Source organism: Setaria italica, chromosome V (genome assembly GCF_000263155.2).
Source record: "Setaria italica strain Yugu1 chromosome V, Setaria_italica_v2.0, whole genome shotgun sequence".
NCBI classification, from domain to species: domain Eukaryota; kingdom Viridiplantae; phylum Streptophyta; class Magnoliopsida; order Poales; family Poaceae; genus Setaria; species Setaria italica.
Window position 1 is genome coordinate 35,644,263 of NC_028454.1, and position 24,431 is coordinate 35,668,693.

The 24,431-nt window shown below is 48.8% G+C and overlaps 5 protein-coding genes across 7 annotated transcripts; 4 read left to right on the forward strand and 1 right to left on the reverse strand.

Moving 5' to 3' along the window:
- The first annotated feature begins 44 nt into the window (after positions 1-44).
- Positions 45-2,348, forward strand: LOC101755990 (pentatricopeptide repeat-containing protein At1g77170, mitochondrial). Its single transcript, XM_004972095.3, has 2 exons — positions 45-1,501; positions 2,217-2,348. The coding sequence occupies exon 1, from the start codon at positions 59-61 to the stop codon at positions 1,475-1,477; it is 1,419 nt and encodes a 472-aa protein (XP_004972152.3). The 5' UTR covers positions 45-58; the 3' UTR covers positions 1,478-1,501; positions 2,217-2,348.
- Positions 2,349-2,448: 100 nt separating this feature from the next.
- LOC101782578 (CASP-like protein 3A1) lies at positions 2,449-4,984 on the forward strand. Its single transcript, XM_004969747.4, has 3 exons — positions 2,449-2,763; positions 2,852-2,987; positions 4,486-4,984. The coding sequence occupies exons 1-3, from the start codon at positions 2,480-2,482 to the stop codon at positions 4,699-4,701; spliced, it is 636 nt and encodes a 211-aa protein (XP_004969804.1). The 5' UTR covers positions 2,449-2,479; the 3' UTR covers positions 4,702-4,984.
- A 211-nt stretch (positions 4,985-5,195) lies between these two features.
- On the forward strand, positions 5,196-8,403 carry LOC101782988 (ultraviolet-B receptor UVR8). Its single transcript, XM_004969748.2, has 5 exons — positions 5,196-5,476; positions 5,575-5,751; positions 6,358-6,393; positions 6,500-6,627; positions 6,743-8,403. The coding sequence occupies exons 1-5, from the start codon at positions 5,419-5,421 to the stop codon at positions 8,036-8,038; spliced, it is 1,695 nt and encodes a 564-aa protein (XP_004969805.1). The 5' UTR covers positions 5,196-5,418; the 3' UTR covers positions 8,039-8,403.
- A 2,429-nt stretch (positions 8,404-10,832) lies between these two features.
- LOC101783393 (protein SPA1-RELATED 4) lies at positions 10,833-17,903 on the forward strand. Of its 3 annotated transcripts, none has more exons than XR_001164100.3 (7): positions 10,838-11,904; positions 11,996-12,153; positions 13,014-13,959; positions 14,034-14,180; positions 14,309-14,620; positions 16,590-16,766; positions 17,308-17,544. XR_001164100.3 is itself a non-coding variant. In XM_004969749.4 (7 exons), the coding sequence occupies exons 1-7, from the start codon at positions 11,368-11,370 to the stop codon at positions 17,494-17,496; spliced, it is 2,349 nt and encodes a 782-aa protein (XP_004969806.1). In that variant the 5' UTR covers positions 10,842-11,367; the 3' UTR covers positions 17,497-17,903. The 3 variants fall into 3 exon arrangements, 2 of the variants coding, with proteins under 2 accessions (XP_004969807.1, XP_004969806.1); XM_004969749.4 differs by having other exon boundaries at positions 10,842-11,904; positions 16,707-16,766; positions 17,308-17,903; XM_004969750.4 differs by lacking the exons at positions 16,590-16,766; positions 17,308-17,544 and having other exon boundaries at positions 10,833-11,904; positions 14,034-14,203; positions 14,309-14,614.
- Positions 17,904-22,763: 4,860 nt separating this feature from the next.
- On the reverse strand, positions 22,764-23,526 carry LOC101756797 (non-classical arabinogalactan protein 31). The gene is made up of 2 exons (XM_004972097.2): positions 23,291-23,526; positions 22,764-23,186 (listed from the first exon to the last, which is right to left on the reverse strand). The coding sequence occupies exons 1-2, from the start codon at positions 23,493-23,495 to the stop codon at positions 22,834-22,836; spliced, it is 558 nt and encodes a 185-aa protein (XP_004972154.1). The 5' UTR covers positions 23,496-23,526; the 3' UTR covers positions 22,764-22,833.
- Between the last annotated feature and the right edge of the window lie 905 nt (positions 23,527-24,431).

Genomic DNA, 24,431 nt, shown 5'->3' on the forward strand with positions numbered 1-24,431 from the left:
AACGCCAATGTTTCTTTGAAATTCTACATTCAACACGCCCTTACTCTGCAAACCAGCAATGAGCATCAGGCCAAGGCAACAAAACAGAGAGTCAGAGATCCTTCCGCCAGAATTCAAATACGCTGATGGTGCCACTGCCATCCCGTCTCACCGACTCACCGGTATGCCCGCCGCTCACGCCCCCGCCGCGTATCGCGATCCCCTCCCGCCTCACCACCACGCCGCCGACCTCGCCGCGGCCCGGCTCGAGTCCTGCGCCGACGGGCGCCTCCCGCCGCGGATCCACGCGCGCCTCCTGCGCCGCGGCCTCCTCCTGCTGCCCTTCCACTGGAACGCCCTCACCCGCGCCTACCTCCACCTCGGCTCGCCCCGCTCCGCTCTCCGCGCCGCCGCGTGCATGCTGGCCCACGGCGCCGCGCTCGACCACTACACGTTCCCGCTCGCCCTCAAGGCCGCGGCCCAGGCCGAGCCCCCCGGGTCCAGCCTGCGCCTGCAGCTTCACGCCGCCGCCGTCAAGCGCGGCCTCGCGCGCCACCCGTTCACCGAGAGCGCGCTCATCAGCGGCTACGCGAAGGCTGGCGACCTGGGCGCCGCCCGCAGGGTGTTCGACGAAAACCCGAACCGGGAACTCGGCTCGTGGAACGCCATCATAAGCGGACTCTCGCAAGCCGGCGAGCCCATGGAGGCACTGGCATTGTTTCATGAGCTGAGGAGGGGTGGCATGGTACCGGATGATCTCACCATGGTGAGTGTTGCGTCGGCGTGCTGTGTGCTTGGCGATATTGGCTTGGCGGAGCAGCTGCACAAGTGCATCTTACAATGCCAGCGCTCCGGCCGGCTTGATGTGACGCTGTCCAATGCGTTGGTTGACATGTATGCCAAGTGTGGTCGCACGGACCTTGCAAGAAGGGTGTTTGATAGAATGCCTGTCAGGGATGTGTCCTCATGGACAACCATGATTACAGGGCTTGCAACGCATGGCGAGGAGCAGGGTGCGTTGGATATGTTTGATAATATGCAGAGAGAACCAGTACCACCAAATAGGGTGACAATGTTGGCAGTGCTCTCTGCTTGTGCTCATGGAGGGCTGGTGGATAGAGGGCTGGGTTTGCTGAAGCAAATGGAAGATGGGGAAATCAAGGTAGTGCCAACTGTTGAACACTACGGGTGTGTGGTTGATATGCTTGGTAGAGTTGGCCGTGTGGATGAGGCACGTGCTTTGGTGGAGCAGAGGATGCCCATGGAGGGAAATGTGGTGATATGGGGAACATTGCTCGGTGCATGCGAGAAGCACGGGAATGTGAGTGTTGGGGAGTGGGCAGCAGAAAGGCTTGTAGAGGCTGAACCATGGAACGACGGGGTTTATGTGGTGTTGTCCAACATTTATGCTGCTGCTGGGATGTGGGGTGAGGTCGAGAGGGTGAGGAAGATTATGTCGGAGAGGAATGTCGTGAAGTCTCCTGGCTGCAGCCTGTAGTTCACAAAGTGATCAGCATTGAAGGTTTACTCTCTGCGCTGTTCTTTTCTCTGTATTCTTTTGCAATACATTATAAATCGATATCTTTTTGAGAAAGAAGCAAATTCATCTTTTTTGTCTTCTAATCATATATGTCTAATTAAGCGGAATTTGGACAGCATAATCTTGAGGTATGGTAAGATCCATCAATTCGGTGCTATGTTCTCTTTTAGATCGAGAGTTAAATATAAAGTAGTTGATCCAACAGCATTTGTCTTCTAGCGTCAAATGATCGTTGTCCATACTATGCCATTGTTACACTTTCATGTCTTCCAAGTACTTATTTGCTGGAGTTAGGTTAGCATCTGCTATTTTATCCAGTTCAGAGATAAGTTCCCATCAAATTCTAGTACTTGTGCACGTGTTGAGCATGACTCCAGGAGATATGCTAAATTTTAACGACAGGTCCATCTTGAACATTGTTTGTGCTTGTTGAGTCGTTCATCCTAGTCATGAGGTTGGTATTGGCGGCCATGACATCTCAGAGAATTAGTGTTAGATGACTGCAGAAATTCAGCCTAGATATCTTACTTTGGTACTAACAATGTGTCATGAAAATACACTAGTGACTAGTAGTAAGTAGCAAGTGTACACGGGGTTCTACATGATTGGTTTTTTAATAAGATTCTCCTAGTAGACAGTACGTAGTTAGTAGTCTTCTTTGTGCGTTCATCCACATGACACTTGGCGATTACTGCAGCAATCTGCTAAAATCCTTTGCAAGATAGCGCTCGAAAGCTGTGCTGTTTTTGTCTCTGCATAGTCAATACTGTCAAAAAGCAAGTGCAGAAAGCAGTCACGGGTGCATCACATATGCGGCTAGGATGGGTCCTCAGCCATACATCTTTAACTTCATCGGATTCCAACTTCCCTTTCTGTTGCCACAACATGCTAAAAGGAAAAAGGATAGCCTAGAGAAAACCGTCTACCAGTAACACCAAACCACAACAAGGAGCAACACTGATGGGTTCCATTGGTAATGGTCGAAGTGTCTCAGCGGTTGGCATCCAGATGCCACCGGAGGGTAGCAAGACGGTGCTGGAGCCAGTATCACTTCCAGTGACAACATCTCCAGTGCCAAGGTGGCCACGGCTGGGCGTAATTATGGTGGCAACCCGAGTTGCAGCCTTGGTGATGGCGCTGCTTTCGGTGTCTCTAATGGTCTCCTCCAAGCAGCGGGGCATTCTCACCATATTTGGCATTGAGATCCCGCTCCATGCTAATTGGTCCTTTTCTTATTCCCTGCAGTAAGTTTTTGAACTATTTTAGTTTGAAATGTGCGGTTATGCTCAGAGAAAATGCTGATTTGCTTGTATGTTCTGTTCGTATCTTCAGATTCTTGGTTGGGATGTCTGCAGCCTCAGCTGCCTACTCGTTGGCTCATCTCCTCTTGATTGCACACAAGGCCGTGAAGAAGGTTCCCATGGTTCCTTCCCGGCGACAAACATGGCTGCTGTTTGCTGGTGATCAGGTTTGCTGGTTCTTGGTCATTTTGATGTGATTATGAGGTGTCAATATGATTATCTTTGTTTTTGCGTCGTGATTATTCTAGTGTGTGCTGTTTTATACTACTTTTCATTTTGTTGGCTGCATCAGTGTACTACTTTGAACTTTCTCTAAATAATTGATGGACAGGTTAGCAGCCAATACCAGTTTAGGTAGCGTTGGTTGAGTTAGTTCAACTTCGATGTTAGGACTGGATCAGGCCAAGATCTGGATCAGGCCAAGATCTTGATACCAAGTGGAAAGAACAATTCATTTACATAAGTTATTCTTGCTGCCAACTTTACCTGACCATATGTTGGCTACATAGAAATAGTAGTCACCACACATAAGTTATATTTTTTTTGTCTGGAAATTTGAGTAAATGGCACTCCATATGGTTGATGTGCTATCCGATAGCCCATTTCTCAGTATGACCAAGGATATGACTATATCCTGCAAGGCCTAAAAACCCCTGTATTGTCATCCAGCGAATCATTAGAAACTCCGATCCTTGTACATGTGATTGCGAGCTGCTGTAGAGCATTCTATTCATTTCTTATCGAGCGGATCATTGGAAATTCCCCTCATGTGTGTAACAATACAGTACATATAAGGGAATCATTACTCACTACTACGATGCATAAGAATACTGTTTGACACTTGGGCCTGGGAGGCTGACAGCGAATAGCTCAACCCAAGGCGTCCTGTGAACTTGGTTTTGCATATCTGCAAATATTACTAACTTCGTAAGAACACCTGCTCTTAGGTGCATAACTTGCACTTTCTTTTCTTGTACGTACTTTATGTTTTCTGTGTCATACTGAGTTACTGACATTATTTACACGAACAAATGTAGCTAGATTGTATCGCTACGCTTTTATTGGCACTTCAGTACTTTCCATAGTATGATGAGCCGAAGAACACCTTATAAGATTCATCAGGACTCAGGAGGACCTTTCCAACACAAAGAATACGATATGAAAATATGCTTCCATTTGACCATGTCCAATGACTAAAAGGCCTTAATAGCGTGCTACATATTTGTGGACAGCCCTTTGAACAGAGCACGGACATATAATTGCTGGACCATTTGCCAAAATCACATTAAAGTGGTTTTGGATATCTGAGAGTACTCCACATAACTCGCAAAAAAAAACTTAAAGAGTCATGTAGCCAATCATCATCCGTATCGACTTGATTTGAGTTTTGCTTATGATGTTTGTCCTTAGCTTTCGTTTGCGTCCAAAGCGTTCTTCATCGGCTCATCCTATCCTTTTTGACCAAAGCGACTCCAGGCTAACTTATCTTCCAAGCTAGTAGCATAATCTAACCTCGTTAGTTGTATACTTTTATATCATAACAAAACGATAACGTTCTTTAGCTCGGCCAATAGAGTCTGAACATATGGAGCCCCATGAATGCTCGGCATTTCCATGGAGTAAAAGAATAACTGCTAATCTGTTGCGGTGTTGCCAACATGACAGGTGTTTTCTCTTGCGATGATGAGCGCGGGATCAGCAGCGGCAGCGGTGTCCAATCTGAACCGCACCGGCATCCGGCACACGGCGCTGCCCAACTTCTGCAAGCCGCTGCCACGTTTCTGCGACCTCTCGGCGGCCTCCATCGCTTGCGCCTTCCTCAGCTGCGTCTTCCTCGCGACTTCCGCCGTAATCGACGTTATCTGGTTGTCAAGTCCGTGAGATGAGCGATGGTACTAGTTGTAGAAAATTCCAAAGTTCTGTGCTTGTGCCTGTCAATGTCCTCGCCTCCTCGGTCTCCATGCTCACCTGGATGGTGAGGTGCAGCGTCACTTGATGCCCACCGATCCATGTTTACCGAGTTGACTGAGATGAGTGATCGAGTGATGTACGTGTACCTGTTAGATAGTCGTCGGATGAACTCAACTGTTTTAGGCGATGTAATATACTCTACTCAATGCTGCCCGATGCTCGTTTCTACTATTTAGAATGATCGTGATGTTGACTCGCGGTGTTGCTGTCTGAAGATTCAGTTTGAGTCCTGTTCGAACACTCCACTGTCCCAATCATCACACCACCTACCGCTACTTAAATCACATGTTTAGCCGGCCCCAGCGGCGCATCGCGTGACACGCACAAACCCGGTCAGGGAGGAAAGGTGAGAAGGGGCAACGTCGGCGACCTCGAAAAAATCGGTGCATTACTCAAGTGATGGAGTGATCGTGTCTCGCTCACCGGTGACTGGCCGTTGCCGTGCTGTCCATCCAAATCACTGTGTGGAGTCGTCTTCACCTCTCCTTCCACTTCAACCGCCGCCGCAACCTTTTAACCCGCCGCCTCCCCGCTCGCGGTGATGCCTCCACATGTGCTGCCCGCGTCGTCCTCTGCCTCCCCCTCCTCCTCATCTACCGCATCGTCCACTCCCACCGCCGTCCGCAGATGCCGCCCAAGGTGGTCGCCATCGCCGCGGGCGAGGTCCACACGCTCGCCCTCACGGGTGAGGACTCTCTCGACTATGCTCGCTCGAATTTTCCTGCTCCCCGCGCCGGGCCGCCTCGGGGGTCTGATGGGAGGTTCCGTGGCTTGTAACTGCAGGTGACGGGGAGGTGTACTCGTGGGGCAGGGGCCCGTTCGGCCGCCTCGGGACCGGCCGCGAGGACGACGAGCTCGTCCCCACCGCCGTGGCGCCGGCGGTCTGCGTCAGCGGTGGGAGGCCGAGGCCCAGGTTCGTGGCCGTCGCCGCCGGGGCCTACCACAGCCTCGCGCTGGACGGTTCGTGCTCAGTTACCTCATCCGTTCTCTGATTATCGTGCGAATCAAGCGATTGTAGTTAGAATCACTGGAGTAGTTTCAGCATTCTGACGCCTCTGCGGTTTGTGGTGGGTGGTGGAATCGGGTAATTGACCAGCGGCAGAGAAATGGGGGTTCTGTTACTGTGTCCCAAATCGTGAGTTTGCTTGTACTAGCCTACTGCCGACTGGCACTTTGATTTTCGGGTGCTACAGCCTGTAAGTGAGGCCCAGCATGGCTCCTCCTGCAAAATCTGCACATGACATTTAATATCTTTACCCTGAATTTTTCTGCACCTGTTTAAGGCTTACTTAGGACATAATCTGACCTAGCTCAGCATTAGTGACTGAATTGACGATGTTGTAAAATGGTCACTATACAAAATGCTCGTAGTTTATGCAGCGTTTTGTATGCATGTGACTTATGTGTTGCATATCCATAAAATTTATAATTCCCGTAAGTGCAAAGTGTTCATTGCTGCATTTTCTTTTTTTGTTGCCAAAAGCAATTAAGCCTGATCGATCAATATACATATGCAATGGGCATCAAATATTGATACTGATCACTGAATAATGTTTTGTATGGCAGACGAAGGTTCACTCTGGTCATGGGGCTACAATCTCTGTATCCTTTACACCTCTTGGCATATTTTTGAACTTTGTTAGCTGCAAATCTCTTAGTTGCTATACCTGTCATTGTCAGGCGTGTCACTTCCTTGACTATTGAACAGATGGTCAGCTTGGCTACGGGGATCAGAATTCCCTTTTTCCATGTTTGGTTGAGCAATTTCAGGATCTGGATCCTCCTGAAACACTGGATGATGAAGCCCAGAGCACACATGATCTGACTTCTTTGAAGGTATGAGCATATCATCAGTGTCAAGTTTCTACAATGCCCAAATTATATGTTTTAAGATTGTTCCTGAAAGCTTGGCTTTCTTTTTTTGATAATCCTGATGTATGTTTTATTACAGCTGTCTTCTGTCAAAGCTGGTGGCATGATGTCTTTTGCCATAGACAGTTTGGGGGGCCTTTGGATGTGGGGAAATTGCCCACAGCAGACTGATGCTGGAGAGTTTTGTATCGCAAGTAGCTCTATTCCACTACCTGTGTGGGATTTCCATGGACACACCGTTGTTAAGGTTGCCTGTGGTAATGAGCATGTAGTAGCTGCAGTTAGTGCTGGGGAGACCTATACAGGAGGTGACCTTGTTTGTTATGCTTGGGGAAATAACAACCATGGTCAGTTGGGTCTAGGTGACAAGGAAAGTAGATCTCGTCCTGTGCTTATCTCAGCATTTAGTGAAGAATCTTCTTGGGAGGTGTATGAAATTGCATGTGGAGCTTCCCACACTGCCGTCCTCACCAATAAGAAGTCGTTTGACCAGATAGAATCTCGGTGCTGGACGTTTGGCCTTGGTGACAAGGGGCAGCTTGGCCATGGAACCACAGCCACCATTTGCTCGCCACAACCTGTTGATGGCTTACCAACCGGATCCTTCCTTATATCTCTTGATTGTGGATTGTTCCACACAACTGTAGTCTCCTCTGATGGAGAGGTATGGTGCTGGGGAATGGAGAGAGGTCTTGGGCTGTGCCCAGATGCTAGCTACTCAGGGGTTGATGCAGGGGATGCTCTATCTCCGATAAGAGTTCAGTCTCCTGAAACAAATGGGTTTAATTTTCTTGGTCCAGTGCAGATCGCCTGTGGAGCTGCCCACACTGTTCTTGTTGCTGGTGATGGGTATAGGATGTGGGCATGGGGCAGAGGCCGCAGTGGTGTGCTTGGGAGAGGCCAGACTGCTGACAGCTACATACCATGTGTTGTGATGTGGCCTCCTCTTGGCGAGAACTTCCAGGAGATTCATGAGGACCGAACAGAGGCATCAACGTCAAGAGTGACTGATCGCACTAGCACTGAGTTGGAGCAGAAGCTATCTGCTGCCACAGAGGAGTTACAGTTCCTAAGGTCAAAACTGACACTCATGGAGAGATATGCCAACATACTCCACATCTCAATCTTCCGTAAGCCGCTTGATGAACGTACGCTACCGCGTTCACTTCAGGAATCTCCCGTCTTTGATATCAGAAAGGAATTTGAGAATATATTGGATGCAGCAGACACTGATGAACTCAATCGTTTGGAGATCTTCTACCGCAGCATGCTTTCTGGCGTGAAAGACAAGCTTCTGAAGCGAAGAGTCCAAGAGATGGTCCAACAATGCATTATCTCACTCTCAGCAGGGAGGCAAACCCCTCAAGATCAGTGAATTGTATGGCTATACTTACAAAACTGCAAGTTACTACAGTATCACCACATTTGGTGTCATCAGAATTGCAATAAGCCCTGTTTATACTAACCCACTGTTTCGTCTGTTTCTTCGTGTATATATAGCGAGGCACTAAATCTATCCTGGCATCAAGATCATCACCTGGTCGACCATTAGACTAAAATAGCTGACTGACATGTAAACGCGTTACACATATGTTGTTTATGATGTCCTTTATATTATAAATGCATCCTGCATAAATTGAATCATTTGTAAAGGGTCTCGCTATGGATTGATGTAGACGAGCAGGATCATATGGTTAAAGTGTTGAGATTTGCAATTGTGGATCTGCAATTTTTATGTTCAATATTCAGGAGAGCTAATTTGCAGTTGTGGATCTGCAATTTTTATGTTCAATATTCAGGATGGCAAGAGCTCCAAGAGTCCCAAATGGCAAGAGCTGATTATTTGGCTGTCCAGAGCAGCTTAAGATCATGGATGCTTTGGATGGGGCAAGAGCTCCCAGTGCAGCCCAGGTGGCCCTGGCATGGCCGCAGTGCAGAAGTAGATGCTCTTGCGTTTCCGGCTAGGAGAAGGAAGGGGCAGACAGCCGATGGCGAGATGTGGCGATGATGCAGCAGAGCACGCGTAGGCAGCCTTCGACGGTGGATGAGCCACAGAAAGTGCTGGCATTTAGGCGGCGCGATCGCGAGCGCGATCGCAGCCCAAATGGGTGCAGCACGTCATCAGGTAGGTGAGACAGACATGGCATGTTTGTATGCAGTGGCTGCTGTGTACGGTAGACGTTGCGGGCCAGGGGGCAGGACGACGCTGATCAAGCCTGCCCGGCTGCAATTGCACAAGGCTGAGGTATTGACTATCGAGTAGCCTTCAACGCCATCCAACTCGTAATGGTCCTGATTTATTTTATTTATGTGTTTCCGTTGGATTTTCACCCCAAAAAAAATGTGTTTGTGGTGGATGAGTCAGTGAGACAAGTGGATTGGCTTCAAAACGAGGATCAGGTCCTGATGGTCAGATCGGAACACCCCACGCTACGCTTCAGCTAATCCGCTCCACGAAAAGGCGCATGGGCATGGCGCATCCAAAATACTCCATCCAAACAGAGGAGCAGGGCGAGCACCGTCTCCACCGCTAGTTTGCGGGCGAGTCATCCGTTCCTTTGACCTGCGCGGCCGGAGCGGTGTCACCCCCGTGCGCTTCACGTGGGGAGCCGGCCCGGCCTGTCGCGAACACACGAGTCACGAGGCCCGGCCTCCGCCTCCCTCCCCGTCCCCGGCGTGGCGGCGTGAGAGAGTACAACAGAACCCGTGCCGCCCGCTCATCAGCTGGGACTGGGAACGGATCAAGGCCTTGTTTAGTTGGGGAATTTGGGAGGTGCCAAATTACTGTTACAGCACTGTAGCACACTGTAGCGTTTCGTTTGTATTTGTGAATTATTGTCCAAATATTGACTAATTAGGCTCAAAAGATTCGTCTCGCAAAGTACAACAAAACTGTGCAATTAGTTTTTAATTTCATCTACATTTAGTACTCCATGCATGTACCGCAAGTTTGATGTGATGGGGAATCTTCTTTTTGCATAGTGTCAAAGTTGGGAGTTGGGAGTAAGGCCGTGTTTAGTTGGGGAATTTGGGAGGTGCCAAATTACTGTTACAGCACTGTAGCACACTGTAGCGTTTCGTTTGTATTTGTGAATTATTGTCCAAATATTGACTAATTAGGCTCAAAAGATTCGTCTCGCAAAGTACAACAAAACTGTGCAATTAGTTTTTAATTTCATCTACATTTAGTACTCCATGCATGTACCGCAAGTTTGATGTGATGGGGAATCTTCTTTTTGCATAGTGTCAAAGTTGGGAGTTGGGAGTAACTAAACATGGCCTAACTAAACATGGCCCAAAACGGAAACAAAACGTGCTCCCGCTAACGTTTCGAGCCCCGAGCCACCGTTCCCCTCCGCGCTCCGGCCCTCCCGCCCCAGATCGCGAAGCCGGTGGCGCGGCGACGTGGCCCGTGCACGGGGCGCCTCGAGCCAAGTTCTCAACTCCCCCCCGCACCGCGGGGGCGTGCGGCCGCCGTCGCGCCACGTCCGCTGCCGCGCGCGGCCGCACCTGGCCCCGGCCCCCTCGCCCTCTGACTGCTGGGCTCCGCAGCGGAGTATAAAAATCTGGACCCACTGACAGCGACCGGCCACCCAGTGGGTCAGCCGGTTGCGTCCGCGCGTCAGTCCCCGGTCGGGCGGCCCATGCACTGCTGCCCGGGGACGCAGGCCGACGGGTGGGCCCGGAGGTACGGCTCGGGTGACGCTTTTTAATTATCAACCCCAGCCAGGTGCGCGCTTTTGGAAATCCAGCGCCCTTTTGATCCACTTCCGTCGTGGCGGCGGGTTCCTCACGCCAGCCGCGCCGGCCGCGAGCCACCGGCCGCTGGGCCACGCCGGGGTCACCGGCCCCGGGTGTCATGGGACGGCGACTGGACAGGCCGCGTGGGGCGACGGGTTTCCGGCTCTCGTGTGGTCCGGGCGGTTTCCGTTATTAGAAGCGCCACGTCACGAGCGGCTGCTTTTGGGAATTTTTAAATGCTGCTTCTGATTTTGATCTCGTGCTCGGAAGGCAAATCTCGTTGGGAATCGCCTGGGAAGTAGGAGTATCGGAAGACCAGGGGAGGGCTCGAGGAGTAGGGTAGGGGAGGCCTAGGGCGCGCCCAGTTGGTGGTGGGCTTCTCCGGCTCCGTTTTCTTCCTCCTCGGCGGCGGCGTGGCGAGCCAGTGGTGGGGGGCTTTTTGTGGCGTCAAGTCAAGGCCGCGTCGGCGTTTCCATCTCCGCGGTCAGGTTTGGTGTCTAGTGCGGTGGCACTGTGCTGCTGTAGCAGGTGAGGCTGGGAGGGAGATGGACTGGGCTGGTCGTTGTGCGGCCGCTGGCTGCCGCCCCGAACTGGGGCGAGGTGTTCGAGGGTAAGGGTCGCGGGCGTTGTGCGGCTGGGAGCCGGCTACCGAGGCGACGGAAATAAAGCAGTAGACGAGAGAGCCCCGATTTAAAGCGCCTTTGTGTGGCTCGCTGCTCGCCTCCGTTCCACTCCTCTCACCTAGTCACTTCTCCTCCCACCTCGCGTTTCTTCGCCGGCCGCGGGTGTGCTCAGGTGGCCGCCGCCTCGCCGCTGGGCTCAGATCCTTACCTGATCCCCGCTGCCGTGACGAGGCCGTGCGGAGCTTGGATGGGGTTGGCGGAGCAGCGGGTGGAGGTGCGGGGCGCGGCGAATCGGTGGTGATCCCGGGCCATGGGGTAGAGTGGAGGGGGTGTGCGTGGCATGGAGCCGTCCCGTGGCGCCGTTGGCGGCGGGCGGCGGTGGGGGGACGCGGAGGCGGAGGTGGAGGAAGGGAGGCGGCCGGAGGAGGGGGGAGAGGTGAGCCTGCGGGAGTGGCTCGACCGCCCGGGCCGCGCGGTGGAGGCGGCGGAGTGCGTGCACGTGTTCAGGCAGGTCGCGGAGGCGGTGGCCGTCGCGCACGCGCAGGGGGTGGCCGTGGGCAGCGCGCGCCCCTCGTGCTTCGTCGTGTCGCCGCCCTTCGCGCGCGTCGCCTTCATCGAGTCCGCCTCCGGCTCCGACGCCTCGGGCTCCTGCTCGGGCTCCGACGCCTCCGAGGACGCCGACCCGGACGCCTCGCCTCCGCGGCGACGCGACGGCGCCGCCCGCGGCGAGGAGCGCACCGGGAAGACGTTCCCGCTCAAGAGCGTGCTGGCGATGGAGCTCAGCTGGTACACCAGCCCCGAGGAGGCGGAAGACAGCGGCGGAGGCGGCTCTACCTTCTCCTCGGACGTCTACAGACTGGGCGTGCTCTTGTTCGAGGTGAGTTTTGCTTCATCACATGAATATGCTTCTGTTCTGCGGGCGCGTCATCACATAGCTTATGACACTTAGTTGGCCACTCGGATTGCAGCTGTTCTGTACGTTCGAAACCTTGGAGGATAAGATGCGGGCAATGGCTAATCTGCGGCATCGGGTGTTGCCGCCGCAGCTTCTGCTCAGATGGCCCAAGGAGGCGTCCTTCTGCCAGTTGCTCATGCACCCTGTGCCTGAGACCAGACCGAAGATGAGGTGCGTTGTGTGTCATGTACTATGTTTTGAATATGTTATGGCTGGAGACGGGTTGTGTTAGGGGTTGCTTGTTTCACGTTAGGTAACTGGAAGTAATTTACTACTATATAGTAGTAGTGCTTCTCCTCAAAGCTGCAAACTGCATTTGTTTCCTATACATGTGCTGTGGCGGTACACTTTATAGGATAGAAAACATGGGTTTGTTAAACATGAACATGGAGTTTTTCGAAGATCAAGTTGGCTAAATTAGGCAACAAGAAAGAAAAACTAATATTCATGAGGCAGTAGCAACCATGGAATTATTATCAACAATTTAAAATATTGGAATTTATGAACAATTCACCATGTATTCTAGATTTGACATTCTTGTTCAAGCCTCGATTTATAATAAAAAAATGCAGCAAACTATCGAAAAGGCATAACAACTAACCAGTAACCATCAGACCATGCACTTGCAGGAGAATTCTGCCAATTTGCGAAAACTCAGACATATCATTGTCCTTATTTCCAATTTGATAGTATCTGTAGTTAATGCTTCAATTAGAAAATGTGGCTGTATTGCAACTGATGAAAGTGCCAGCACACTTCCTTGCATTTTAGGAGTTTCTCAGTGGATCTTTAGGTATGGCAATAAAGACTTCTATTTGGACAATAGACCATTGCTGGATTTAAGTTCAGGTTAACATTTTTTTTTCTTTATTGTCTTCTCACTACTGCAATGTGCTAGTTGGTCATATGCCTGCCCTTGACATAATTAATTTTTAGAAAATTAAATAATTAAAGATATGTATCTGCATATAAACTTTGTGGTATTCAGTGAAGTTGTACCTCATTGACCTTTTTTCTCCTTTTTTTGACAGTGAGGTGCTACAGAGTGAGTTCCTTAATCAGTCTCGGAATAGCCTGGAAGAGCGTGAAGCAGCACTTAGGTTACGTGAAGAGATAGAAGAACAGGAATTACTGCTGGATTTTCTTCAGCAGTTGCAGAAAAGAAAGCAGGATATAGCAGACAATTTGCAGGATACTGTTGCCTTTCTCTCTTCTGACATCAACGAGGTCCTCCACCAGCAATCTGCACTAGGGGGGCAATTTGTGAACTTCTCACCTGATTTGGATAAAGAGGTGTGCTCTGGAACTGTTGAAGATCAGAGTGATTGTGGATCCAGGAAGCGTTTCAGACCTGAGCTGCAAGGTATTGACATGGAGGAACAGAATCATAGCGTGGAAGAATGTTCCAGAACAGTGCCGTCCTCTGAGCTAATCCAGGAAAGTGTTTTGTCCAAAAGCTCCAGGTTGATGAAGAACTTCAAAAAACTTGAAACAGCCTACTTTCTTACAAGGTCCAAGTTGGTGAAGCAAGTTGGTAACCAAATAAATAGCTGTCATCAAGTTGTTAAGAGGGCTACTGGTTCAGCTGTTGGGACCGAGGGAAGTTCAATAGATAATTTTCCTTTGGAAAGGCAATATGGCAGTAGGCAATGTTGGGTGAACTCTTTTCTTGAGGGATTGTGCAAGTACTTGTCATTCAGTAAGTTGAAAGTACAGGCAGAACTGAAACAGTGTGATCTGCTGAACTCATCGAACTTAGTATGCTCCGTAGGGTTTGACCGGGATAAAGAGTTTTTTGCAACAGCTGGTGTAAATAAGAAGATAAAAGTGTTTGAGTATAATATGATTGTAAATGAGCATCGTGACATTCACTATCCTGTGGTAGAGATGTCCAATAGATCAAAATTAAGTTGTATTTGCTGGAACAGTTATATGAAGAGCCATATAGCATCTAGTGATTTTGAGGGTATAGTGCAGGTAAGCTCCTCATGGCATGCTTTTTTAAAAATAATTGTATTTGATGCAATTACCATAATATGTCGGTATTTCAGGTTTGGGATGTTACTAGGAGTCAAGTTTTCGTTGACATGAGGGAGCATGAGAGGCGAGTGTGGTCGGTGGACTTCTCAATTGTGGACCCAACAAAATTGGTCAGTGGGAGTGATGATGGATCTGTGAAGCTGTGGGATATGAATCAGGCAATTTTATTCTTGCACCTACTGTATGTCAGCTTTTGAACTGCCGATAACATGGTTATCGAACTTGTATATGCGAATGTGGAATTATTTCTCTACAATGTTATAACACATTTCGATGAACTTTGCAGGCTGGGAGTATTGGCACTATTAGAACAAGGGCAAATGTGTGCTCTGTACAATTCCAACCTGATACTGCTCGCTCCATTGCCATTGGCTCAGCAGATCACAAAATTTACTGCTATGATCTCCGTAACATACGAGCTCCTTATTGTACACTGGTTGGGCACACAAAAACAGTAAGCTATGTTAAGTATCTAGACGCATCAACAATAGTATCTGCGTCTACTGACAACTCATTGAGGCTCTGGGACTTGTCGATGAGCCCAGGAAGGATAATTGACAGTCCAATCCAAACATTTACAGGGCATACAAATACAAAGGTTAGAAGACATTTGCATGTACTTGTTCTCTTTTCATTATATTGCTCTACAAGTGATTAGTAGTGTCTAGTTTTGTCTTTTGTAAGTGGGTGTTTGGTTCCTTTATTCCATGGACTAAAGTTTAGTCCATGGACTATAGTCCCTACCCTGTTTGGTTCCATGGACTAAAGTCCATTAATGCAGTTGAACAAAGATTCTTTTACCCCTGCTACCCACCACCTGGTACCCTTGTTTTGGCGCCAGATCTGGTTTTGGACTCATGCTCCTACACATACATACCGGAGGCTGCCGCGGCTCATGGCGTACATTGCCGACACGCACCACTCCTCCAGGTCTGCGGTGCTGTCACCACTACCGGTGTCATCGAGGATGCCCACGACGGACGCCACAGCGCCCGCGTCCATCAGCGCGGTGCGGCCCTCGGAGCAGGCGATCGCGTTGCAGATCACCATGAGCGCCAGCCGGCAGATAGGGCCCAGCTCGGGGGTGCCGAAGGCCACGGCGAGGAGCGCCTAGGGCGCGCCTAGGAAGCATCGCGCGCAGCACGGCTCCTGCCCTGCCTGGGCCCCCGCGCCGGCAGCGCCAGCACCGCCCAGTTGGTGCATGCGCACCAGGTGCCGATGGCAGCCTTAAGCGTCGAGTTCGGAATCACCGTCTCCGCGCCCCCAGGCTCCACGCTGGGGGGCAGGAACTCAAGCTCCGCACAGGCATGGAGGCAGGCCCGCAGTATCACAGGGTCCACCTTAAGCGCGCCGGAGATCGGGCACAAGAACTCCTCGGCACCACCTTCGACCACGCGGGGGACATGGGCGCCGCACCGCGGACGTCCTGGAGGACGGGGACGGCGAGCACGGCGCGTTGCCGGTGCCAGGCAGGAGGGTGGCGGGAAGGAGGCCGGTGGCGATAGCAGCGGGTGGGAGGGCAACGGGGGCCGGCGGGAGGCGGCGGGAGGGAGGCCGGCGGAGGGAGCCGGGCGGGAGGAAGGGCAATAAATGCGGGGCAAGGTGTCCCCAAGACCCTTTAGTCCACTTTAGTTCACCCCATATGGACTAAAGGACTAAACACTTTAGTCCACATTTTAGTCCACTTGTTTGGCACTTGTTTGGCACTTTAGGGACTAAAAGTGTCAAAAATGAGTGGACTAAACTTTATTCCTGGGTAACCAAACAGGCCCTAAGGATAACTAGTTAAATCTCGAAAGTTTATTTGCTATGAAACTCTAATATATGTGGAGTACTCTACTGTAACAATTATCTGTGCTGTGCTATATACAAACTATTACATAGTGCGTTATTGTAACTGTTATATGATTGATCCATTATGTTATAAACTACACCCACCACATTAGTGATTTATATGCTCTTTTCTGTCTCTCTTGAAAAATGAGAGAATTTGTAAGACCTGTCCTTTTTATGTCCACATTTTAGTCCACTTGTTTGGCACTTTAGGGACTAAAAGTGTCAAAAATGAGTGGACTAAACTTTATTCCTAGGTAACCAAACAGGCCCTAAGGATAACTAGTTAAATCTCGAAAGTTTATTTGCTATGAAACTCTAATATATGTGGAGTACTCTACTGTAACAATTATCTGTGTTGTGCTATATACAAACTATTACATAGTGCGTTATTGTAACTGTTATATGATTGATCCATTATGTTATAAACTACACCCACCACATTAGTGATTTATATGCTCTTTTCTGTCTCTTGAAAAATGAGAGAATTTGTAAGACCTGTCCTTTTTATGGATCACTGTGTGAAGGAGGTGCTTTAAATCCCACTGCGCTAGTTGTTTTTGGATATTTAGATTGCTCAACAACCTTAAAATGTTGCTCACTTCATGTGCTTCCTGTACCAGTTTGTCCCTGTGGCATATTAGAGTGGTTTGTGGCTCTATCAGTCCATTGTTTTCACGAAATAATTTAGCACCTGAGTTGAGATCATAATTAATTCTCTCTCGTGTAAACAGAGGTTACCCTTCATTAATTCCAGCATGCCCTTTGTATGCTGAGTTGCTTTCTGCGCTGAAGAAAACAATGTTGTTGTTTAGTGACCAATTTACTTAACTGTTAAACCTTTTGACCAGAACTTTGTTGGCCTTTCTATATCTGATGGCTACATTGCTACTGGCTCCGAAACAAATGAGGTATGCATCCAATCGCTAAGCTTCCACAAATTTGTCTGGATATCTGACTGGTGGCCAATGTAGTTTTATCAACCTTTATGCAAAGTCAGAGTACTCAAGTAAACATTGTATTTGTTGCAAGGAAGCTGATTTTTTTTTGTTGATGGATATAGTGTAGTTCATGTCGCTCAGTAAGTCAGTAGTCTACATTTGATATGCCATGTGTATATGCTTACGGTGAGGCAGGAGGAGCTTTCATACTATAAATCCTTGCATGTTGGTTTATAAGTCAGGGCAACGTATGTAAGTGAACTTTTCAAGTTCTCACTTCATATAGAAGGAAGTAAATGAAATTACTAAGATGCAATGCAAACACGATTGAATTTTCTGTTGTAGCTTATGGATCATTGCATAGTTACCAGGTTTTAAGCAGCATTTGCTGTGTCAATAGAGAAATGTCGCACCGGAACTTAGTGTTCTTTAATTAGATTGGTATACTTCTCCTTTGCCTGTTCATATCAACTGAAATGTTCATCTTACCTCCCGTATTACTTTACCACAGGTTTTTGTCTACCACAAAGAATTTCCCATGCCAGTGTTGGCATATAAGTTTAGCGTGACAGACCCTATATCAGGCCAGGAGATTGATGATCCGACACAGTTCATTTCATGTGTCTGTTGGAGAGGGCAGTCTACAACTCTTCTTTCCGCTAACTCCAGCGGCAACATCAAGATCTTAGAAATGGACTGACTCTGTACGATTGGGTTGTGCATCTAGAAATGTACTGACTTCTTACCCAGGGTGTGTGTGTCTGGTTGGCTTCAAGGTTTGCGGCACTTGAATTCGGAGAAGCCAACGAATTCGCAAAATGTAACTTAATACGAGTTGCAAAGTTTGGAGGTAGGAGTAGCGGTCACAGATTTAGCGGATTGATAGGATTACAGATTAGCGTGGTAGCAAAAGTAGCATAAATAGGAGAGGAAATTGAGGTGCCGGGTGGTCCCACAAAGAAAGGTTTTGTACATCATTGGTTCGAGGTATACTTGTACAGGCAAATCAATCCAAGTTTTTACCTACCCGCATCAGGGTTCTGCTCTTGAGATGCAAAAGTACAAAATGGATTACATCTGTTCAACCAGAGATCAACATTTGCCTGATTACTTGTCCTTTCCCTTATATGTTATCGATTGATAACAGTGCTTGGGTGCCAAGCATGCTGTGTCTGTTCGATCAGGTAACTGTTGCTACTTGCTACGCATGTGGATTCTTTTAACCCTTCTGCAATTGTTTGTTGAGTCACATGAGGCGCTGTGCAGAGCGAGAAGACGCAACACGCCCAAGTGAGCGACCTGTGCGGCATACTTGTCTCAGCCGCGTCGTGAGTTTGATCGCTCCGTGGTTGCTTGCCTTTGAACAGGACCCGTCGTGATTGCCCTGCACTCGTGTCGTCCGGGGACCATTGGGGGCTGTTCGGAACGTAGAACCTGAGTCCTAGCAGGATCACGGGACCTCGCCGGTCACGAAAACACGCGGCGGGGGTCTTGTTTGGTAGGCTGGAGGGGGTCACGGGCCAGGCCCGCCGGACTGCACCGCGTGGAACGTCAATTTCGACCGTTTCACGTGGTGCAGGCTCGTGTGGGCGCCTTTTCGCGTACATGGAGTGAAGGCGGGAGGTTGAATGGACCTTCACGCCAGTTTTTGGGCTGGCTAGGGTTACCTTCCGTCGGTATAATAGCGGGGTTACCAGCCATGGAACTTCCTTAATGGCGATGCTGGCAATTCCCTTTGAGGACTTCTCATCATCATCATCAACCGGATCGGAGCTAGCATCGGAATCCCACTCAACGTAGTAGGCCTGGCTATTCTTTTTCTTCTTATCATCACTTTTCTTGGTCTTATTTTTCTTGTTTGGGCAATTTACTGCAATGTGTTCAAACTCACCATACTCAAAGCATTTCTTGTCTTCAAAAGGATTTTTCTTTGATGATTGGTCCTTCTTGAAGTTCTTTTTCTTCATGATTCTTTTGAGACTTTTTATAAAAAAGAGCCATTTCTTCATCAGAATCATCATCATTGTCACTCTCATCATTATTCTTCTCTTTTGAAGATTGAGCCTTGAGAGCAATGCTTTTCTTTTCTTCTTCATTTGCTAGACCATGTGCTTGTGATTGCTTGAAGATATCATGAGTGAGCACTTCTCCTAACACTTGTATAGGTGTCATAGTCTTCAAGTTTGATCTTACTAGCAATGTCACAATAGTATCATATTTTACCGGAAGACACCTAAGGAATTTGTGAGAGAAATCTTCATCGGGAACATTGAAGCCAAGACCCTTGAGCTCGTTCACTATATCATTCAACCGCTTGAACATAGAGGAGACGTTTTCATCCTTCTTCATTGAGAATTCACTAAACTTGCCTTTGTATACATATAGTTTAGTTTCCTTCACGATAGATGTTCCCTCGTGAATCTCCATAAGCTTGTTCCAAATCTCAAATGCGGTTGTGAGACTTTTGACTCGATTGAACTCACTAATATCAAGAGCACCATATAGCACATTCATGGCTTGATCATCGAGCAGCTCATTTGCTTCATCGATTTCACTCTTATTTTTCTCATCAAGAATGGCAAATCTCTCATTTACAACTCCTCGTATCTTCTTGCCCATTGCCTTAAGATGAACCATCATTCTTGTCTTCCAATAATCATAGTTGTTCCCATCAAAGAATGGTGATTTTCCCACATAAACATTATTGTCATTAGCCATTTATCCTACTCCGGGATGGTTAAATCCTTGAAATACGGAGACCACGGCTCTGATACCACTTGTAGTATCTAGGATACTGACTAAAGGGGGGTGAATTAGCGGTTTCAACTAAAATCACAACACTAAAGAATTTAATTAGTAACACAAGAGGAAAACTATTTCTAGCTACTCTATAACTAGGTGAGGGTTTGCAACCTAGGGTGACAAGGTACAATTCAAACTCTATGAATGTATTTGCTCAAAGTAAATTGCAATAAAGAGATTGAGCAAAGAGAAAACCGAACACAAGAGATAAATTTTTCCCATGGTGTTGATGACTTGCCGGTCACTCCTAATCCATGTTGAGGTGGATTCAATGCTTCAACTGCTCCTCTATCAAGACACCGCTTGATGTTTGAGCCGGCTTGAATCAAAGAACCTCTCCAAACCTCAATTCCACTAATGTTGCTCTTCACCGCTCCGGCGAGGTGAGCACAAACCCCTCACAAGAATAGCCGGGGCTCCTTCACAATCTTCTTTGAAGGGCTCAACGGCTCCACAGCCTCCAAGCCGTCTAGGAGGCGGCAACCTCCAAGAGTAACAAGCCAATGACGCTTGCTTGAAGACTCCCTAATGCCACAAAGCTCAAACTCTTGATGCAATGCACTAGAATGCTTTCAATCTCACAAGAATGCAATCTCTAAGCAAATTGAGTGAGTGAGAGGTGGAAGAAGGCTCAAGAATGTCAACACAGCTTTTCAAAGTGCCAAGAGACCTCACCCATGCCCGGGGGTGAAGTATATATGGCCCCTTCTTCCAAAACTAGCTGTTGGATTACAAACTCGTGAAAACTGGGAACTGGCGGACCATCTGCCTCACAGGGGTCGGACCGTCTGTCGTTCAAGTCCAACGGCTACTACAACATTTAATGCGTGTTAGACTGTACCGTTACAGAGGTGGCGGACCGTCTGCCCTTATAGGGTCGGACCATCCGCGGTATACATTTCAGCGCGATTAGTTTGAGCTTTTAAACTGCGGACACTCCACTCAAACACCTGCGAACAGTCCACCTCTAAAGAAATGCCCATAAGCCTGAAAACATGTCTCTATCTAAGTTAGCATGATCGTCCGCCTCTAAGGCACGGACCGTCCGCCTTTATGCAATCAGCACTCTTCTGGATCATCTTTTTTTTCTCAACTTTTTCACTTTCTCAAACTATGTTAGTCCATATGCATGCAATGCAATTATTTGAGCAAAGTGGTACTATAGAACTGTCAAGCAAATGAAATTGACCCCTCTTGATAGTATGACTATCTAGCCTATTAATCCGGTCAATTTACATCCGCTAAGCACCTTTTGATCGGTAAAAATAGAAAATCCTACCATGTACCTTTGCCTTGACCTTTCCAAGGTACAAACCATCCAAACTATCACCATAGCATCCTTGGAAGCGCAATTCAATTCTAGGACTAACATATACTCATATTCTTAATGAAATTGTTAGTCTACAAAGGTCGTCATTAATTATCAAAACACAAGTTAGGGGCCAAGATGCTTTCACAAGACCAGATATCCACTGGTCCAGAAGCTGCTGTACGCGATACTGCTCATCTCGCGCAAGTTACAACATTACTTCCAGGAGAACAAGATCTCTGTTGTCACCAACTTCCCCCTGGGAGAAATTCTCCACAATCGGGATGCAACATGAAGAATATCTAAGTGGGTGGTAGAACTCGGAGCATTATCCCTGAAATTCAAATCAAGGACTGCAATCAAGTCCCAGGCCCTAGTCGATTTCATGGCAGAGTGGTGGGAGAATCAATTATCAACGCCAGCAAAGCGTCCAGAGCACTGGGTTATGTATTTCGATGGATCACTCAAGCTCGAGGGCGCCGGTGCAGGCGTACTCTTTATATCTCCCAAGGGCGAACAACTCAAGTACATCCTGCAAATCTTCTTGAAAGTGTCCAACAACGAAGCTGAATACGAGGCGCTTCTGCACGGGCTTCGCCTGGCAGTCTCGCTAGGAATAAAGCGATTGCTGGTGGTGATTAATCAAGTCAACGATGAGTGGGACCGTCATAAGGAGAATATGGACTAGAGGCCCTTTCGCAAAGTAGTTCAACATTTTATGCAAAAAAATATTGAAACTGTATATTCAAAATGTTGAGCATGTATATTCAAATGTTGAAGAGTGCATTTGAAATGTTGATTTTTTTAAAATAAAATATATTCATGTTGGGTCTTGTTTTGTTGCATAAATTCTAAATAGCATCAGGGTTCAAACAAAATTTAAAACTCATTTACGGTTTGAGAGATAAATGAGATTAAAGTTTTGAATCTAAAAGGAATCTCACCCATCCACCACTACGCACAAGAACCACCCATGCATGCTGACACATGTCCACATCTGCATCCTAAAGATCCAAACTGCTTTTATGCTCCCGCTTCAATGTCCTCAGTTGATTGTACTTCGCACGCATCTTAGGGGGTGTTTGGGAAACCCCTGTTAAAGTTTAACACCTGTCACATCGGATGTTTGGATGCTAATTAGGAGTACTAAACATAAGCTAATTACAAAACTAATTGCACAGATGGAGTATAATTCGCGAGACGAATCTATTAAGCCTAATTAGTCCATGATTTGACAATGTGGTGCTACAGTAACCATTTGCTAATGATGGATTAATTAGGCTTAATAGATTCGTCTCGCGAATTAGCACAAGGTTCTGCAATTAGTTTTATAATTAGCTCATATTTAGTCCTCCTAATTAGCATCCGAACATCCGATGTGACACTGTTAAAGTTTAGCACCTCATATCCAAACAGCCCCTTAAACATTAGAAGATGTGTTGAATAAGTTCTTCCCGGACATGGATAGGAATTCCTGGCTTGGATCCACGAGGTGTGGGTGGTGTGGTGTGGGTGTGGTAGGTGAGGGACGAACACGCGGGCCTGAGCTGCGCGGCTTGCCAGCCCGTGGGCTGGGTGGCGTACGGTACGACGCGGCCCAGAGAGGAGAGAAAGTTGTTGTGGTGTGTGCGGCATCCCCCGCCCGGAATAGGCGCCGCGGCAAGTTGACCCCGTTCGGCCGCGCCTCCGTTTGGACCGAGATGGCGCACAAAGAGGTAGAAGCGACCCATTGAAAACTGGGCTTCCACGCTGACCAATAGAGTTGTAATATTCCACCCCCGGCAGACGTGTGTTGTGTGATGCACTGATGCAGTACGGTCCGGTGCTTTCCTGAACATCTCCGAGCTGATCGAACATGGAGCAACATTGCAACAACACGAACGAAGCACACAGATACGGTGGGTTCGGCTTCACGGCCTTATTAATTTACAGCCCCACGAGTCGAAGTAGTAGTGCGAGGGTCCAGTTGACCGGGTCAGCACTTGGACCGGTCTGCGGCGCGAACGTGAAGCTGCCGGCGACGTAGCGCCCCTGCAGCCCGTCGGGTCGCGTCACGAACCGGCGGAACCTGAGCGGCAACCCCCTGTTCCGGCCGGGGCTGACGTCCACCCGGCACCCGCGCGCCGGTGACCGCGGCACGTACACCCTGCAGTCCTTGCTGGTGAAGGGCGCCGCCTGCGCCCCCGTCTCGATCAGGAAGTAGCCGCGCGAGTTCGTGGCGCCCCACACCGACAGCGCTCGGCGGCGGCCGTGCCGGCACCGCAGCAGCGCCGAGACGTCTGCATGCATTATACTCGTTCTTAGTAAGAGCGCGGGAAATGGCTGGAAATTGATGGGCGCGGCGCGGGCGACGATCGGAGAAGGAAGGAAGGAAGGGACGTACTCCGGAGAGGCGAGGCGTCCCTGGACTGGATGTAGCCGCGGTACCGGCAGCCCTTGCACCAGACGACGCCCTCGACGCCGATGGTGAAGTTGAGGTTCGGTTGCGGCCGGGGCAGGCCCATGGCCGACACGCGGGACGGCAGGCACCCCACGGCGAAGATCACAAGGGCGAGGCCGCAGCCTAGGACGCGGCTTATAGGCGCCATTACTATAACTGATGTCTTAAGAGAATGCTATGGTATTGTAGCTAGCGATCGTAGCAAGCCCCAGATCAGGCCGCGCAATTTGTAGCCTAGGAGCACTTTGAGTCAGAGAGCAGATTCCGGCTGGCTCGGACTCAGATACAGTCAGTCAGATGCTTGGGGGTGCGTTGCAAGCGAAATGCATATCCGTGATTGCTCCTCGTGCACTTTATACTAGCTACCAAGTGGATAATGCGGTAATGCCGTACTTGCTTAACTCTAGCTGATAAAAAAAAAGACATCCACACCAAGAGACTTTGAATTCTTCTACAAGTTTTGTTAGCTCCCTGAAAACCAAAATGGCAATCTGAAACTGTGCCCAACTGATCTTTAGTTCTGGTTGGCAAGTCTTATAGCTCCCGAAAAACCAACCGGGACTAACTATTCAGGACTAACTCTTTAGTCCCGGGTCGTTCACCGGAACTAGAGACCCCTTTTAATCCTGGTTGGTAATACCAGTTAAAAAAATAAAAAAAGTGCCAGCCACCCGCGCCGGCTTGTACCGCGCCAGCCTTGCGCCGGCCGGGTGGCCGCCCGAGCCAGAGGCCTGTGAGGGATATGGGTACACCATGGGTCCTCACCGACTAGGATAATGGCCGGTCCTGATAGGTGGGCTCACTCGACCAAAACGTGCGGGCCAAGGACGTGAAGTTACTTGGAGCATAAGTTAAGAAAGGCAATTCAAATCAGCTCGGATATTGTGGGATGCGTATGGTAATTCGATTCAGATTACCTTCCATGTAACAACCAAGTAGATCAGATTCAATCCGACTTGTCACCCTATGTCGTCAGCCTATATAAGGCGGCCTAGGGCGCCTCCTGAGGGCATCCCAATCCAATCTGTAAAGCAATACAAACCACCAGAATACAAGATGTAAGGTATTACTCTCCGGAGGTCCA